This window comes from Pogona vitticeps, chromosome 2 (assembly GCF_051106095.1).
Source record: "Pogona vitticeps strain Pit_001003342236 chromosome 2, PviZW2.1, whole genome shotgun sequence".
Classification (NCBI taxonomy): domain Eukaryota; kingdom Metazoa; phylum Chordata; class Lepidosauria; order Squamata; family Agamidae; genus Pogona; species Pogona vitticeps.
Window position 1 is genome coordinate 276,093,812 of NC_135784.1, and position 18,457 is coordinate 276,112,268.

Here is an 18,457-nt window from a genome sequence, read left to right on the forward strand (position 1 = left end):
TGTTCACTGAGTTCTCATCAAATTGAGTCCAGATATGTACTCTTCCAGTTCTGGTAAATCAATATAATTTGGAAAGCATTTAACATACTAAAATTCAATCAGGAAGACATAGTTTATCTTGTCTTAAAACAAAATTCACCCTTTTTGTACTTGTACCAGAATTCCTGTTACACACAGAGAGATATAAGTTAAGATGGGCCAAGAAGCATAGAACTCTCATTGGTGTAGTTTTCAACAGGCACTTGCCACTAAAAGTATTTCACTAGTTCTAAAACAGGTATTTGACCTGGAATGATTAACAGTTGATAGTATGTTTTGTGATGGCCATATCAATTTTGACTAGCCATGGATTACTGTATAGCGTACCAAAGCTATCATTCCCCTTTCCACTGCAATTCAAAGGAATACTGCTGAGGGACTTGGTCCTATGGTATGTGGGGCACTGAGTTTAGTGGTACTGAAGGAAAAAAATTAGCTGCACAAGTATTGCAAAACAAAACTCTATAAATGGTCTGCCAGCATCTGTATTGATTTAAGTAATGTGCAGGGAGAATGTTCCAACAGCTGTTATACTGGGCTAAGCTCTGCTACATACATTTTAAATGCCATTGTTCAGCTTAGATTTAATGATTAACTGGAAATATGGAATAACTAGACAGTAAACTAGTGCTATTGACGGTCATCAGAGAAAACTAGGTATTTCATCTAGCATGTACAGTATGAGTAAGAATAGCTTGAGACAAGAATTTTCAACTGACTTCCTAATTAGTACATTTAATATATAACTTATGGAGGAAACACTAGCCTATAACTATTTAGAAAAGCACTGAGAAATATAAGATTTGTGTAATAAGATTCTGAGAAGAGAGAAATTACGTACCCAGTATTACAACAACTGCCCCTTAACTAATTATTGTCATGACTGGAAACATGCATTTTAAAAGATGTCAGATTGTGTCTACACTTACAATAAAGCATGTTTATCTCTTCCCTTAGGTTTTCTCTTCCTTACAACAGTGGAAATATACTTGCATTTAACATGTAATTAAGATGATGTAATTATGCCAAAAGTGATCTGATGGTATATAATTATTAAATTATGTAAGTGATACAACTACTCATGTATCAGAAGCAAGAAAGAATGTCATTAACTGCCTTATGATATAATCAGAAATACTTTTACTTCAAAATTGGGACTTGTTTCAAGTCATTTTATTTCCTACTAAGTGTAGTTAGGGTGCTACTCTTTAGTCCTTGGTCACACTGCACCACAGTACTTAGACAGCAAACTCTTTTTGTTCATGTATCTTGACAGCTTTCTACTTCATCTAAAGCAAGGCTACCAAACCTATCCAGAACTCTGAATCTGAAGTTTTCCCCAGACCAACCAATGATGAGGGGAGTAACAGTTCATCAACTTCCAGAAAGCTAGTTTCCCTTAACAGAAAAAAAGATAGGCTCTAGTAATGATTGTGGGCTTATTTTCCCAAGAACTGGTTTGGTATTTTAGTAACTGCAATCTTTGTACTAAAATGACATTCACATACTACATCTTACAGCCTCCCTCCCCCCTTTTTTGGCATAAGCCTAATTCTTTTCACAAATGCAGTGCTCAAAGTTTTGGACCATATGCTTTCAATACACTTTGAAGATTTATTTCATAATCCACTAAAAAAAGCATATAAAACTATAAAATGTAGCTGACAGAACAAGACATGGTATTTCATACACAGTGAAATATACCAAATATACAACATAATTTACAAGACGTTTTCACAAGTTGGGTAGGTTTGGTTTCACAAATATTTACAAACCAGACAAATATATAAAAGGAGCTGTGTTAAAATCCTACCAAAAAGAGAGAAAAATGTAGATCAAGCAACCTTTCAGAATGTTTTCCCAACTTCCAGCCACTAGAGGACAATTGATCTTTTCACATCCTCGGTAAAACAGCTGGGCTAGAGAAAGTTTCTTACTGTGTATCACTCCTGATAACCCTTTTGAATAGCAAGTCATACTGGAATGCCTGCTGCAGTGGGAAAAGACTCAGTCAATAGGCAGGGCACAGCTGAAAGCAGGGCTCCAGCCCTGCTAACTGATCTTGGGACACCACCATAACCTGCTAAAAAACTTCAGGTTTGGTTGGCAACCTGCAATTGACTTGTTGCTCTCATTTGGCAAGGAATATGAGGCCCCATTCATTAACAAATCAGATTTAAGGTGCACATTAGAAAATAAATAAAGTCTTTTATGTTGATCAGTGCTGAAACGAAATTCCAAATCTTCATGTATAAACTCTTGTCCCAGAACTGCAATATCCTTACTCCTTGATATTTTGAAGAAGTGTTAATAAATGCGACTCAATAACCTGTTGAACTGAAATGGAAAGGGAAAAAAAACAGTTACTGTTCAACAAATGTGATCCTCTTTTTAATTAGTGGTCTGTCCTAGGTAGCTATTATGGTGAGGTAAATAGAATGATACCCTTCACGGATTGCTGCCATGTCATGGCGAAGTGGCGAATAATTCAGAGAAGCCATGGGCTATGCCATGCAGGGACACCCAAAATGGACAGGTCATAGCGGAGAGTTCTGACTAAGCGTGATCCACCTGGAGCAGGAACTGGCAAGCCACTCCAGTATCTTTGCCAAGAAAACTCCATAGACAGAAGGCTAAAAGATATGACACTGGAAGATGAGCCCCTCAGGTCGGAAGGCATCCAACATGCTACTGAGGAAGAGCAGAGGACAAGTACAAGTAGCTCCAGAGCTAATGAAATGGTTGGGCCAAAGCCGAAAGGACGCTCAGCTGCGGATGCACCTGGAAGTGAAAGGAAAGTCTGATGGTGCTAAGAAAAATACTGCATAGCAACCTGGAATGTAAGATCTATGAACCTTGGTAAGCTGGATGTGGTCAAAAAGGAGATGGTAAGAATAAACATTGACATCCTGGGTGTCAGTGAACTAAAATGGACAGGAATGGGCAAATTCAATTCAGACGATTACCATACCTACAATTGTGGGCAAGAATCCCGCAGAAGAAACAGAGTAGCCTTCATACTCAACAAAAGAGTGGGAAAAGCTGTACTGAGATACAATCAAAAATGATAGAATGATTTCAATACAAATCCAAGGCAGACCTTTCAACATCACAAAAATCCACGTTTATGCACCAACCATCAATGCTGTAGAGGCTGAAATTGACCAATTCTATGAAGACTTCTAGAAATGACACCAAAGAAAGATGTTCTTCTCATTCTAGGGGATTGGAATGCTAAAGTAGGGAGTCAAGAGATAAAAGGAACAACAGGTACGTCTGGCCTTGGAGTTCAAAATGAAGCAGGGCAAAGGCTAATAGAGTTTTGTCAAGAGAACAAGCTCGTCATCACAAACACTCTTTTCCAACAACACAAGAGGTGACTACATACGTACATCACCAGATGGGTAATACCGAAATCAGACTGATTACTGTATATTGTCTGCAGCCAAAGATGGAGAAGCTCTATGCAGTCAGCAAAAACAAGACCTGGAGCTGATTGTGGCTCTGATCATCAGCTTCTCATAGCAAAATTCAAGCTTAAACTGAAGAAAGTAGAAACCAATGGGCGAGTCAGGTATAATGTAAACCAAATCTCTTATGAATACACAGTGGAAGAACAGATTTAAAGAAGTAGATTTAGTGGACAGAGTGCCGGAAGAACTATGGACGGAGGCTCGTAACATTGTACATGAGGCAGCAACAAAAACCATCCCAAACAAAAGGAAATGCAAGAAAGCAAAGTGGCTGTCCAATGAGGCCTAACAAATAGCAGAGAAGAGAAGGGAAATAAATGCAAGGGAGCTAGGCAAGGTCCCATAAAATTGAATGCTGACTTCCAAAGAATAGCAAGGAGAGACAAGAGGGCCTTCTTACTGTAAATGAACAATGTAAAGAAATAGAGGAAAAGAATAGAAAAGGAAAAACCAGAGGTCTGTTCAGGAAAATTGGAGATATTAGAGGAATATTTTGTGCAAAGATGGACATGATAAAAGACAAAAATGGGAGGGACCTAACAGAAGCAGAAGACATCAAGAAGAGGTGGCAAGAATACACAGAGGAATTATATCAGAAAGATTTGGATATCCCGGACAACCCAGATAATATGGTTGCTGACTGACCTTGAGCCAGACATCCCGGAGAGTGAAGTCAAATGGGCCTTAGAAAGCTTGGCTAACAACAAGGCCAGTGGAGGTGATGGCATTCCAGTTGAACTATTTAAAATCTTAAAAGATGATGCTGTTAAGGTGCTACATTCAATATGCCAGCAAGTTTGGAAAACTCAACAGTGGCCAGAGGACTGGAAAAGATCAGTCTGCATCCCAATCCCAAAGAAAGGCAGTGCCAAAGAATGCTCCAGGTACCGTACAATTGCACTCATTTCACACGCTAGCAAGGTTTTGCTCAAAATCCTACAAGGTAGGCCTCAGCAGTATGTGGACTCCCAGAAGTACAAGCTGGATTTTGAAGGGGCAGAGGAACTAGAGACCAAATTGCTAACATGCGCTGGATTATGGGGAAAGCCAGAGAGTTCCAGAAAAACATCTACTTCTGCTTCATTGACTATGCAAAAGCCTTTGACTGTGTGGACCACAGCAAACTATGACAAGTTCTTAAAGAAATGGGAGTGCCTGACCATCTTATCTATCTCCTGAGAAACCTATACGTGGGACAGGAAGCAAGAATTAGAACTGGATATGGAACAACTGATTGGTTCAAAATGGGGAAAGGAGTATGACAAGGCTGTATATTGTCTCCCTGCTTATTTAACTTATATGCAGAATACATCAAGTGAAAGGTTGGACTACAAGAATCACAAACCGGAATTAAGATTTCTGGAAGAAATATCAACAACCTCAGATATGCAGATGATACCACTCTGATGGCAGAAAATAAGGAAGAATTAAAGAACCACTTAATGAGAGTGAAAGAGGAGAGCGCAAAAAGTGGTCTGAAGCGCAACATCAAAAAAAAAAAAAAAGAAAGAAAGAAAGAAAGAAAGAAAAAGAAAAAGAAAAAAACACCAACCCCCCCTCCCAAAAGGAAGATCATGGCCAGTGTTCCCATCACCCCCTGTCAAATAGAAGGGGAAGATATGGAGGCTGGGACAGATTTTACCTTCTTGGGCTCCATGATCACTGCAGATGGTGACAACAGCCACCAAATTAAGACGCCTGCTTCTTGGGAGGAAAGTGATGACAAACCTAGACAGCATCTTAAAAAGTAGAGACATCACCTTGCCGACAAAGGTCTGCACAATCAAAGCTATGGTTTTTCCAGTAGTGATGTATGGAAGTGAGAGCTGGACCATAAAGAAGGGTGACCACCAAAGAATTGATGCTTTTGAATTCTTGTATTTCCAGTCACAATGTTATGGCTGTAATTCATTTGAAATATGGTCTGGAGGAAAGTTTGCATGTACCCTGGCCTGCCGGAAGGACAATCAAGTGAGACCTAGATAAAACCAAGTTTGAATTATCTCTGGAGGAAAAAAGGTTGAGGCTGAGGTTGTCCTACATTGGGCACGTTGTAAGAAGGCAAGATTCTCTGGAAAAGACAATAATGCTGGGAAAGGTGGAAGACAGCAGGAAAAAAAGAAGACCAAAAAAGAGATGGACTGACTGCCTAAAGGAAGCCAAGGGTTGAATTTGCAAGACCTGAGCAGGGCAGTTGAGAATAGGATTATTTTGGAGATTGCTCATTCGTAGCGTCGCTATAAGTCAGGGTGACTTGACAGCACATAATAATTACAGATGATCACATGCCAGTACCTGGAGTCTACTCCTTGGCTATGCTATTGTACCAGGGCAAACAATTCTGGCCCTCCAGACAGTAGCCAAAATCTTGTTGCTTTGCGCAAGCCAAATTGTAACATTCAGTCCACTCTTCCCAATAAACAAAGAATTCTTGCCAGGATTCTCTGGTATCTGCGTATGCCGGCTTGGTGCATGTGTGTGCCCCGAGAATCATAGCAGGAATACTTTCTTTACCAGAGAAGAATGGGCCAATAGTTATGATTTGGCTTAAGCAACAGGATTTTGGCCATTAATGCACTGCAATTTGTGTTGCATTGCAGTCCAACAGCATGTGGAGTGCTAGCATAACAAGGAAGTGGCACATGATGGGGCAAGGAGGTTACCAGTGTTGAGGGAAGGTGGCTTATGTTGCAAAATCAGAAGGATTGATCACTAACAGATAGGTGAATCTACAACATTTTCATACATCTTGAGAGACAACAACATGTAAAGCAGTAACCTACTGATGCAAAAAGAGAGCAACAGTTATTTAAAATGACTGAAAGTGCTTGGCTACTCACCACTACGATGGCCCAGGGCCACAGCCAGATCCATGGAATTATATCCAGAATCTGTCTCTATAGTTGGGTCAGCACCATGCTCTATTAAAACAGGATGGAATTTAAGTCATGGATTTATTAACATAATACAGGCTTTCAGTTCTCAGTGACTAATCACACTCTCATAATACTTACCTAGGAGGATTTTGACACATTTCACATGGTTCCCATGTACAGCATAGAGCAAAGGAGTACCACCATTCTGTAAAGAAAGACAGGAAAATAGAAATCTTGTATTTCAGAATGCATTTTCCATTTTTTTGCCCTAAACAGGCTGTACATATTCAGAGATTTACAAATGCTCCTTTGGTTCACCAGCTGAAGACACATTTCGTTTTCCAAACTGGCCTAGGTCCTGTGGCTTGTGCACAGCACTCGGAGGGGGGAGGGATACCAGTCCTTGTGCCAAGGTTTGTGGAAGGTACATACAAGTAGCTACAAGCTGATGATCCTTTCTACAAAAGACCAGCTGGCAGGGAAAGGAAACACGCCTCTCTGGCTCTAAGGAGAATTGGGTGAAGGGGAGGGATTCCCTTGTGTTTTAAGCTCAAAAGCACAATAGGAAGGGTTTATAAAACCACACCACTCCCTCTCCTGCAGAGAAACATGAAAGGAGCAGTCTCTGTATTCCTTTCTTCCTACTGAGTTTCTGAGCAAGACAGAGCTTAGGTACTGCTGATTCAACTTGCCTAAGAAAAACCATCTGTGGAGAAAATGGAGGAAGGAGCAGAAAGGCAGCTTCTTTCCTACAAGTGGGACTTTTGCAAGAAGTGAAGGGGTGCTTGCTATTGGTAAACAGCAGAGTGAAGTAGTAGAACCCTGTGCATATACCAGAAATACATATGGATTAACACTGTGTCCCCCTTGCACAGTATAATTTTGAAGAACACACCATTGTGATGCAGGCTAACTTTTCTACAAGGCTCCACCTTGAGATCCAGTTTTTGTTCAATCAGAGCGTGAACTGTTGTCAACTGGCTCATTTTATTAGATTCCCCTCCTCTGTGTTATGCATATCCTTATCTTAAATTATGGGTTGGACCCAGATAAATGCATATGTGTGGCCCCATTATTCCCACATCCCAATCTGTGTCTGCAACACTCTACTCTACATCACAATCTGGGACTGATGTTTCATTACAGATTAAAGCAGACCTTTGCTAAGTTCTCTTTCTTGATCTTATTCCGATTCCCAGCCAGGCTCACATCTCAGAGCACCAAAACAGACATTTGCTGTCAGGAATCCAAAAATTAGCAATGTGGTGCCAACTGAGGTTTCAGGGCAGCCTTCTCCAATTTGGTGTCCTGCACATGTGTTCCACCACAGCCATGACTGTCTGTAACTACTCTAACCAATAAGGCTGAGGCTGATTCAGAACATGGCAGAAAAACTCTAATTCTTAATTGTATGTCATGAAAGGAAAGCTAGACCAAGACATTCTTGTCAAACATGCTGACATCAATTCCTCTAAGCCTTCACACAAAAGGAGACAGCAATGAACTGCATCTCTGTGGGCTCCCTCAGAAAACAAACAAACAAAAACCTGCTAAATCGTAAGAGAACAGACTATAAGTGTCACCAGTACACAGCCACTTCCTAGAGATGGCTTAGAGAACAAACTGGAGACAGACAGGACACAACAGACATGCTTTCCAACCATCAACTGGAGGTAATCAACTGACTCAGTGGAAAGTTTTTGGCATCATGCCAAATTCGCTATTATAAGCAGCTGGAAGAGTGCAGTCACATAACAGAAAATATGGGACTCACTTGTGTTTAAACAACTAATTCAGCCCTGTACCTCCTGTCCATTAGCTGTCCTTTAGAAGAAACTCAAACTCATCCTTTAAAATCCAAGTTCAGTCATACTGTTCTGCCAAATTCATATCAAGTTCATAATGCATGTTCCACCCTGCCTGTTTTTGTTGAATTGTTGTATTTGTACAGTATTTTCTGTACTTAATTATGTTTATGACTAGTTTTCATTGGTGTTCGCTGCCCTGAATAGAAGGGTATTAGATGAGTTAAATAAATAATAAACAAAAAAGTAATATCAGATTAAGAACTAAGTCCAATTTGGAAGGGGCCTATAAGGCCACCGAGTCCAACCCTTGGCTCAGTGCAGGGATAATAATGAAGTTGAAAGTGGAATAGATCCATAGGAGAGGGAATATACCCCATTGATTTCAGTCTCTCTGCTCCACTTTGGACTAATGGTGGATTAATTCCAAAGGCAAGGGCCACTCCAGTCTTACCCAGTCATACTCATTTACATCCACTCCACAGTCAAGCAGCATCTTGACAATGTCTGTATATCCTTTGCTGCAGGCCAATGACAGTGCACTCTCTCGCCCTTTTCCCAGAATCTGCGGGTCTGCACCCTGGCAGAAAAAGCAGAGATAGTAAATATGCTGCTACTGCATTAATCCAACATATCAGCCCTGCTGCAACCAAACACTGTCAAGATTCGAGAGATGTAAACCCAGTCAGACATTAACATCCCTGAAGGCAGAAGAGGAGACTTCAAACATTTAAGGGACAATCTGTTCTATGCACCCTTTTCATCCTCCATATGAAGACTAAACCTGCTACACTGATGCTCAAAGCTATTTATTGGCTTTGGGCTCTGGTAAAATCATGTATTTATTCATTTATGAATGAAACTCTTAAGGTGATAGAAATAACAAAAACAAACAAAACACCTATTTATGAAATCCTAAATACCAGACCATAATCCAGTGGTGTATACTAATACTAATAATACTAATAATACGAATACAAATACTAATACTAATACTACTAATACTAATACTAATAATACTAATAATACTTATACTACTACTACTACTACTACTAATAATAATAATATAAATAAAAAAATAAAAAAATAATAAAATGTGTATCTGTTATAAATTACTAGTCAAAGACTGTGCCATATATCTTCGAATCATCATCATCTTAGAACTGCAGAGCTGGAAGGGACCCTATGGATCATCAAGTCCAGCCCCTGTCAAGGAGGAACAGTGGGGAATTGAACTCCCAACTTCTGAGAATCAATACTATTTCCTCCCACCTCCTGAAGCCCTCTGTGGCACCAACATTCTCCCTCAGAGGCTTTTGTAGTGTGTTTTTACTATGCACAGGGACTGTAGAAGGGCAGGGAATCAGTAATTCTGAGGAAAAGGATTTAGCTGAATTACACCATTGGATCCCAATCTTTTTTTTTCTTTTGATTTTGTTTTACAAAAAAAGAAGCAGCAATAATAGCAACATTCTAAAAGCAGAGCTTAAATATTAAGGAAATATGGAGCGCAGCAATGTAAAAATACAGATATAAAGCATATCAAGAAAAGTAAAACAAGCAACAAGTGGAAAAACAGGTTTCTTTTAAAAACACTGAGGGAATGAAAACATTTTTGGCTGGTATTGGGAAGCCCCAACCAATGCCAGGCAAGTCCACCTGAAGAGGGCATTTTGCAATTCGTGAGACACAACAGACCTGCTCGTGAGCCCGCTGAATCTCAATATGCTGGAGCACTGGAAGCAAGGACTCAGAAGATGATCTCAGGGCAAGGACAGGAACATCTGAGAAGAGGAGGATCTTCAAATACTGTGGCCCCAAGCTGCAAAAGCCCCAATTGCTCCTTTGCCTCTTTAAAAGGGCTTCTATGTTTCTGGACAACGACCACAATTTCTCTGTCAACATTCACCCTGTTCTAGAACAGAATATTCAGTACTCCAGTGGGTGGACGAAGCGTCCATATGATTTAATCTCTCACTCTGTGGAGTTCATTTGTACACTCCAGAAAGGAGAACAGTCACAACAATTTGAGGTTATACGAAGCTAGGTATTGTAGACGGAGCAACTCACTAGCTCAGCCCAGCCATGCGGCTATTGCTACAAATGGAAAAAATGGCTCCCTCAACATGGCACCACACTTCATCGTTGTCATTGGCGAGACAAAAGGTGGGATAGCTCAGCAGGTTAGGTATCTAAACTATATCTGGCTTTCAAGCCAGATGCTGGAAGTTTGATTCTCCACTGGGTATCCCCAGAAGAGCCAACCTGTGTGCCCCTGGGCAAGCTGCACAGTCCCAGGGCAGGCCCAGAAGAAGGGAATGGTAAACCATTTCTGAGAACTCTCTACCCGGGAAACCCTGAAAAGGGTCGCCATAAGTCAGAATCAACTTGATGGTAAAGAATTATTATCATCACTCCTCTGAACTAGACTGCTTCCTCCATGGATCATAAAATCAGAAATGTACAAAATGGAACAAAATTTCACTTACGTTTTGAAGGAGAAATTCCACCACTGCTATCTGCCCATGAGCTGCAGCCCACATCAGAGGGGTAAAGCCTTCTTCATCCGTATGGTTGATTACATTTTCTGTTCCAGAAAACATACAGTGTGTCAATGTTGCCATTATTGTTTCCATAAGACCTTAGGATCTTTATGATCAATTTAAAATGGGAGAGATAAGACATTACACCTATCTTCTTCCAATCTGATGAGACACATACAGAATCTGGGGGCCAGAAGGACTGGTGTAATAAAGGCCCACTACTAAGCCAAACCACGGTGTGAGAGTCACCGGTGTGGTAACACTGAAAAGCAGCTAATGTTATAGGTATAACTATTAAACAAAGCAAGAGACAAATCTGGTTACTTTGCATAATATAAACAAATGCAGCAATTTGAATGTAGCAGCATGAGGCATGACCTGAGCCAATATTTTGATAATGGGCTATTTCTCCTCTACTATTTAGGTGAGGCTACACAGCACCATCACTGTAAAAGTAACTTTAAACACAAGAGTTACAGCACAAAAGGAGTAAAGTTATCCCTTCCTAAATTACAACAGTAATATAACTTAATTATATCTTAGTTATGGAAGAAAGGAAATGGTTACAAACTATATACAAGTTACTTCCAGGTTTGTTTATTCAATTTATATACTGCCCCATTAGTGCAAGTGCTACACTGGGTGGTTTACACAAGGTTAAAACTCACAAATCCTCAATACATTACACTAACAAAAATACGATTAAAACAATACAGCAATAGAACAGGATATAATTATAACCATAAATTATGAATGACCCTATGAAAAATCTAAAATTGATACAAGTATTTTTTAAAAAATTGCAAAAGTATTGGCAGTACCCAGGAGATTTAGTAGGTAAAGGAAGCTTTAAATAATTCAGTCTTTACCAGCTTTCCAAATGCAAGGAGGGAAGAATCCAGGCATATCTCTACCAGCATTTTATTTCAGACATTAGGGGCCACAACTGAAAATGTATGATTCCTCATATTTGCCTTTTCAGCCTCCCTTGGTGTTGCAACTTCTGACAGCATGGAGTGGGTGGGACGGATAGTTGATTTGTGGGAGAGATGTTCTGACAGGTGTTAAGATCCTAAACCGTGAAGTGGTCATAACCAGCAAGTTCTGGGTAAGAGTTATGCCAACATTGTTGGACTGAGAAATAGAGGTCCAAGTCTAAGCCTTTAATGAGTCATAGAATTCCAAAGTTTTATTCCTCAGAGAAGATTAGAAAACATGAAGTCTTTGCCATTTTTGCACTTTTTGCTTCTCTAGTGCTGATCCAGCGTAGTATGTGAAGCATTTTAATATCATGACCTTCTAGGTCAAAACATTTTGGAGCCACTTTCACAGCAAATGGAGAACAGGATGTAGGAAATAAATCACAGGTGGAAATTATCTGTGTAAAAAGGGATTGCTGTAGCACCCGACGAATTCTAACAGTTTCTGGTTTCCAACAAAGAAAATGCCAACCAACCAACAAATTCTCACCTTGTTCTATGCGTGTAGCTAGATACAACATTTCCCCCTGAGCCGCCAGTTGATGAACAGATAGGGCTGCAATGATAAACAGGAGAAAATTCTATGGGCATCTCTTATGGTGCAGTCCTGCCACAAACAGAAGATTATTGGATGCCATTTGCACAGAGCGAGCAATTTTCCAATGCTGGAGAGCTGCAGTGTACCCACCCACTAAGGCCGCTACTCATAATACAATTTATTTGTGTATAGTATTTTCCACAATGTACTGTGTTGAGAGGTTTTCAAAAACAAATGAATTTTCCAATTATTACAATAATGTCATAGCACACATACCTCACACCATAACACTACAATCCATGTAAAACCTTTCAAAAATTTAAATGAGAAAACATTCAGTGGCAGCATCTAAGTTTTTGGCCAGTGTGATGGTACTGAAATTTGGTAGCAGCCCTCTATGGTATGGGAATCTGCCAAATAAATTTGCTTATTCTCTCAAGAGATTCTGGGGACAAAAGTATATACCAAACATCAGAGCTTCTATGTGCAGAATATATCAGACAAATGCAACACTTTTGTTTTTTAAGCTGCTGCACACTAGTATGCCAACTCCATTCATAATTTGAAAAGGCTTTGTTTTCCACGTGGATAAAATCAATGGCCTGTACGTTGCTGACCTTCTCCTGAGGGGAAGAATGTACTGCTAGGGTTATAATGCAGGACTGTGCAAAAAGAGGGTAGTTTCCCTCATGAAACCATGGGCTGGTCAATCACAGTGGATACATGTCAATTCTTTCTTTTAAATTTTACCCTAAACTTTATAAACAATAGCCGAAATCCTCTTGCAGACTTATGCTTGAGTGAGAAAGTTATACAAATCTTGGCAGCAAATATTATTCATTAACAAAGTGCTGATTCTGATCCAGTGCCCATGCCCTATTGTGTGCCAGGGCACACACTTAGGAATGCAACCAGCTCTAGGTTAATGAGTAGCAATTTGCCACCCAAACTTGTGTGATTTCCTTTATGGAAGTGTAAATGGACAATAGCACTCTGGCCAATATAGCCTTGAATTGCTAACTCACTTAAACAGAATGCTTAGATCAGTTTCCTGTAATATCTCAAAGAAAATGCCCAAAATGAAAATGTAGCAGCATTCATTATTTTACAGAGGAAAACTTACAGTTTATAAGCAAAGGTGTTGTTGAAACTTCATTTCCTCTATGCTTGTTAGTTAAAGTTGTTGATTGTTTTATAGGTGAAAAATGCTTAGTTGTTGATGGAGTATAGACATGTCTCACTTGAATTCCAGGAGAAGGAGAAGTATGGATATTGCACTCAGCTAAGAGAGAAAAACAAAATAAATACTGTAGCCCTAAGCAGTAAAGAAAACTCATGTTTTAAAGAATGACATTCCTAGCACTTTACTTCAATCCACCAAAGCTGCTGGGGTTGAGTTGCACTATACTGTACTTGAGTAACATGGATGGCAAGGACAACTAGGAGTGGCTAACATCATTCAAACCCATACAGATATTGATTTGCACAAAGCAGCAAAATAGACAGAGACATGCCTGCCTTATCTGGACACGTGAAGAAAAGCACATTTCTAGGATGTACAGTCAATTTTATTTCAACAAAGCAATTCCAGTTCAGCGCTATATACATATTCCTACAAATCAGGACTTCGTTAACTTTAGTACTGTACTTCGAATGTTGATGAACTTCTGTATCCATCACGCCTTAATATTTGCCATACTAAAAGATGATGGGAATTAGAGTTCAATATCTGGAGGATCACAGGTTCCTGTATCCTGCTGTAAACACCAAAGAACTTTAACATCTATAGTTTTTTTGAGTTACAGTTGGCATTCATTTTAGGGCTCCCCTGCCTGTAAAGAACTTTAGGCTTAAGGAGGATACATTTATATTCAGAGTGAATTGCCCTGTTGTGCCTATGATTATCCTAGCCACACTAGCTTGTTTCTCAAAATGGGAATTAATGAGTTTTACATCCACACAGAGTATTAAGGTTCAATGTGTAAAACTCACGTAAACAGTCGTATTCTATTCAGATTTAAAATAGGATTATTGTCAACATCAGAAGTGGCCTCCAAGTAGCTCAGTGAGCTATGTATTTGCCTGGAGAGCCAAAGGTTGGGAGTTCAGTTCCCCACTCTTCTTTCCAAGAGAGCAGCCAGCCTTTGTAGCCTTGGGCAAGTTGCACAGCTCCAGAGTGTCGCAGAAGAAGAGACTAGTTAACCACTTCTAAACATTCTATATCTAGAACCCCTTGGAAAGGGTCACCATAATTCAGAACTGACTTGACAGCACGTAATAATTTATTAAGCTTATTACAAGTTCACACAAGGTATAAGGTGTATGCTTTTCCTTCTACTGTTATGGCCAGGCTAGTCCAAAATTACTCAAATTTTCAAAACCATAATGCAAAATCTAGCCTGTGACTTAAGGACAGATCGCTCAAGATTATTTGCTACTTTACATAAAAGAATGCCAGAGGACAAGCACATTAGAAATGAAAGATCCCAACAAAGAAAATGCTTATCTTTCTGAGTTCACAAGGCATTCAAATGACATAGGATCAAGGAAGATGGAACATCAAACCAGTTAAAACTTCAATGGACATTCTGTAAAGCACCTCTGAGTTAATTTCCAATGATGGTATTATCCTTAAGGAAAAGATCACTTTAAATTCTCACCTTTAAATAATACAGATGCCACTTCAAGGTCAGAGTTCACTTGATCCTGTATATTTTTGCTGTCTTCTTCATTCAGTGACTTAACAAACCGAGAGCAGACATTCATATCAAACCTGTTTGGCAGAATAAACTTCATTCCCATGGCAACACTCTGAGCTGGTCCTTCCTCAACACCAGACTCAAGATGATGCTCCACTTTAATGTCGGGCATGTGAGACAAAGTAAAACTGCCATCACAGTCTTCCACAATTAGTTGGGTATCAACATCTAGATTAGTCGAAGATTCCATTATTCAAGTCTCTGTTACATCAAGTGTTTTCTTTTAGCTTCTTCTTTTAGCCTGTGTGCTTCTTCAATTCACAGTAGCTAAGGTTAATAACAATCTGGAGTGGAACATACAATACTATTAGATCAGAATGCAAAGCCACTAACTCATAACAATTCAAAAGTGTTCATCACTCTGAACAGTTGCTATTGTTTATTCTAGGCAGTGCAGAATGTTTTTCACCCTTTGTATTTAAAAATAACCAAACAGCTACTCAAATGTTCATGTAGACTGTAATACTGCAGACACTATGACTTCACAGCAACTTAACTTTGCACATCCTTGAGATCTTTGTTCTAACTTGACTCAAGGACATCTACTGAAACCAGTTTTTTCTCCTTGTTTTGATACTTGGCTACCACTATCAGTAAGGAGGTATTTAGTGCCTAGATACATGTACCTTTAAATTGCCATCACCTTTTCCCCCCTAAACAGCAACATTACAATAACGTGATTGCAGATGTTGCTAGTATTTGGATGGAAAACAAAAGTGAATGTGTAAACAACATGCCTCAAAGCACGAGGTCAGTTCTGCCTATATAAATCTGGTAGAAAGCATGGCTTGCCCAGACAAGCACAATTGGTTTTGTTCCCCTTTGAAAAGATCTGGTTGCAGCCTGGAGACTTAAGGGCTAAACAACAACATACATTCCTGGGCTATGGAGCTACAAAGACTCAAGCCATGGTAGGTATCTAGTCACAAGTAACACTGGTTAGTCTGGGGTATCAGTTGATCTTGGGTATCAGCATCTGTGGAAAATTGCTTTTCACTTTAGCTCACTTTTTTAGTTTTACAGGTTTACTATGACAGTAGTGTACTTCATTGGTGCTGACGTTTGGTCCTCTGCTTACAAAATTTGAGTTTGATAATCTGTGTTCAAGTTCTACCACTTTGCCAGATGACCCTGGCATAGGGTTGCCAGATGTCAGGCAAAAGGAGGACATGTCCTCCTTTTTAGCCTAATGTCCTCTGTCCGTCAGGCAAAAATAAAAATGTCAGGCTTTTGTATATTTTATGTTACAATTGTGGATCGGAGGGGGAGAGGTGGAAGGACACCCCATCCCCATGTCTTTCTTTGCCCGCTTTTGCTGCGGCGGCAGCTGCTTGGCAATCCACCACGCCTGCCCAGCCCACATGGAGCCCAGAAAGGCAGCATGAGCGGAGCACTGCCTGCTGAGCCAGGTAGGAGCAAGCAGCGCCCAAGCGCATTGATAGGAAGGCAAGTGCCTGGACTGTGTGTGTTCAAAGTCCCTTTCATGGACTCCAGCTCACACACTCCCCAGCTTTGAACTTATGACCCTCAGGGGAGGAGAGGCTGCCTCATTTGGTTTTCCTCGGCGCCGCTTTCCCCCTGCCTGTGCCGGAGTCTTGTTTGGGCGTCCAGATTAGCAAGGTTGCCTCTGAACCTGTGCAGAGTGCGACGGGCCAGGGGATCCTGCAGCCAGGCTGGGGTGGGTTTGGGTACAATAGACTGTTTAAATAATGTGGGTTTTTTTGGTATTTGGGGGGGGGGAAGCCTCCATTTAATTTATTTTTATTTTTTAACATGACTGTTTCTTGGTCGGGTCACAAAGAGACACTTATTGGCAGCTATTGCAATAAAATTGTATTGACTGTGGGTTTAATCTGGAACAATTCAAATGAAACATTCAATATGTCCTCCTTTGTCCTCCTTTTTATCTTTCTATGTCCTCCTTTTGGTACCCATGTATCTGGCAACCCTACCCTGGCAGAGCAGTGAATTATATACATACTTCAGACTACAATGAATGACAGATTACAGAGAACGAATATATACTTCAGTGTTGCTACCAATTTTAAAAATAGCAAAATGTCTTGGCACACCTATTTCTTTAGATGGCAGATGTAAAAGTGATCTAATAATCATAATATGTATGTCTAGTTGATTCTGACTTTTGGTGACTCTTCTCAAAGTTTTCTAAATATGAAGTACTCAGAAGTCTGGGACTGTGCAGTTTGCCCAATGCTGCTTCTTCTCCCAGGAAACGAAGTGGGGAATTGAACTCCCAGCCTCAGGTACCCCAACTCACTGAGCTATCCAGCCATCAGAAGTGGGCTATAGACCATGAAATTTTATGCTAACTAGAATTTGCTTTTCTTCAAAGTACCAAAAAACTCTACTCTTTTTGCTGCAAGAAATTTAACAACGTTGCCCAGCCCCTACCCCCAAATTGTTATTATTAACTGACATCTCCCAATATGTAATTCTTTGACCGAACTCTGGGGGGCAGTGGAAGACAGGAGGGCTTGGCCTGTTCAGGTCCTTGGGGTCACAAAGAGTCCGACACGATTTAACGACTAAACAACAAATAGTAATTCAGGGAGACTCACAACGGCCACAGACTGGAGGCCAAACAATATGCTATAGATAAAAAGGAATTTCTTCCGTGCTGAGAACGTCTGATTGTCTGAGCCCGAGCTTTTCATGGTTACTCCAGTCGTTTGCAACTTAAATTCTTTCTTCTGTGATGGATCAATGGATACTTAGCACAGATGGTCTTAGCAAGGAAGGCAGTCATAAAGGTCTGCCTAAATCATGTCTCTCTGCAACACTAGGATGCCGTGTAATGGGGTGGGGAACCTATAACCCCCCCAGATGTCGCTGGACTCCAACTCACACCAGTATTGGCCAGTCCAGCCAGTGAAAAGGGAGGACGGGAGCCGCAGCCCCACATTCCCACGCCCTTCCTCGCAAGGCTGGGCAAAGCTTTGAAAGGCTGCTCGCCATCGCTCCGCATGCAATCGCTAGACTCAGAAGGAGGGCCCTTCCCTGTTCCTGGTTACGAGGAGCGCGGGATGACAGGGGCCACCGCCCTCACGCCCTGCTTTCTGGGAGATCGCACGTCCCTCTTGCGGGTCACCTTGAGAAACGCGATGCTGGACGAGACGCGCGGTCTCAGGTGCCGGCCAAACTGGGATGTGAACCGGAGCCCTTCCGGCTCAAGTCTGACACCCGCCTAACCGGTACCCAAGAGCGCCTGGGCGAGGGCTGGGCTGCCCTCTTTCCTACGGTAGCCACAGCTCTCCCTGGCCTCGCCCAGCACCCGTACCTTTTCCTCCGCAACGCCGCCTCCTTCCTCACCGCCTGGATCACCTTTCTTGTTGTTATTGTTGTTGTTGCTCCTGCACTTGATGACATCACTTCCGCTTAATCCCCCCCCCCCCGAGGGGGGAACCCGGAACGAAAAAGTCCTTA

At 40.9% G+C, this 18,457-nt stretch overlaps 1 protein-coding gene across 2 annotated transcripts; it reads right to left on the reverse strand.

Moving 5' to 3' along the window:
• Window positions 1-1,630: 1,630 nt before the first annotated feature.
• ANKRA2 (ankyrin repeat family A member 2) lies at window positions 1,631-18,454 on the reverse strand. Of its 2 annotated transcripts, XM_020790287.3 has the most exons (9): window positions 18,312-18,454; window positions 14,915-15,297; window positions 13,378-13,536; window positions 12,207-12,272; window positions 10,683-10,780; window positions 8,648-8,773; window positions 6,527-6,593; window positions 6,353-6,433; window positions 1,631-2,376 (listed from the first exon to the last, which is right to left on the reverse strand). In XM_020790287.3, exons 2-9 carry the CDS (start codon window positions 15,201-15,203, stop codon window positions 2,321-2,323), a joined length of 942 nt encoding a protein of 313 aa, XP_020645946.2. In that variant the 5' UTR covers window positions 15,204-15,297; window positions 18,312-18,454; the 3' UTR covers window positions 1,631-2,320. The 2 variants fall into 2 exon arrangements, with proteins under 2 accessions (XP_020645946.2, XP_020645948.2); XM_020790289.3 differs by lacking the exon at window positions 8,648-8,773.
• Between the last annotated feature and the right edge of the window lie 3 nt (window positions 18,455-18,457).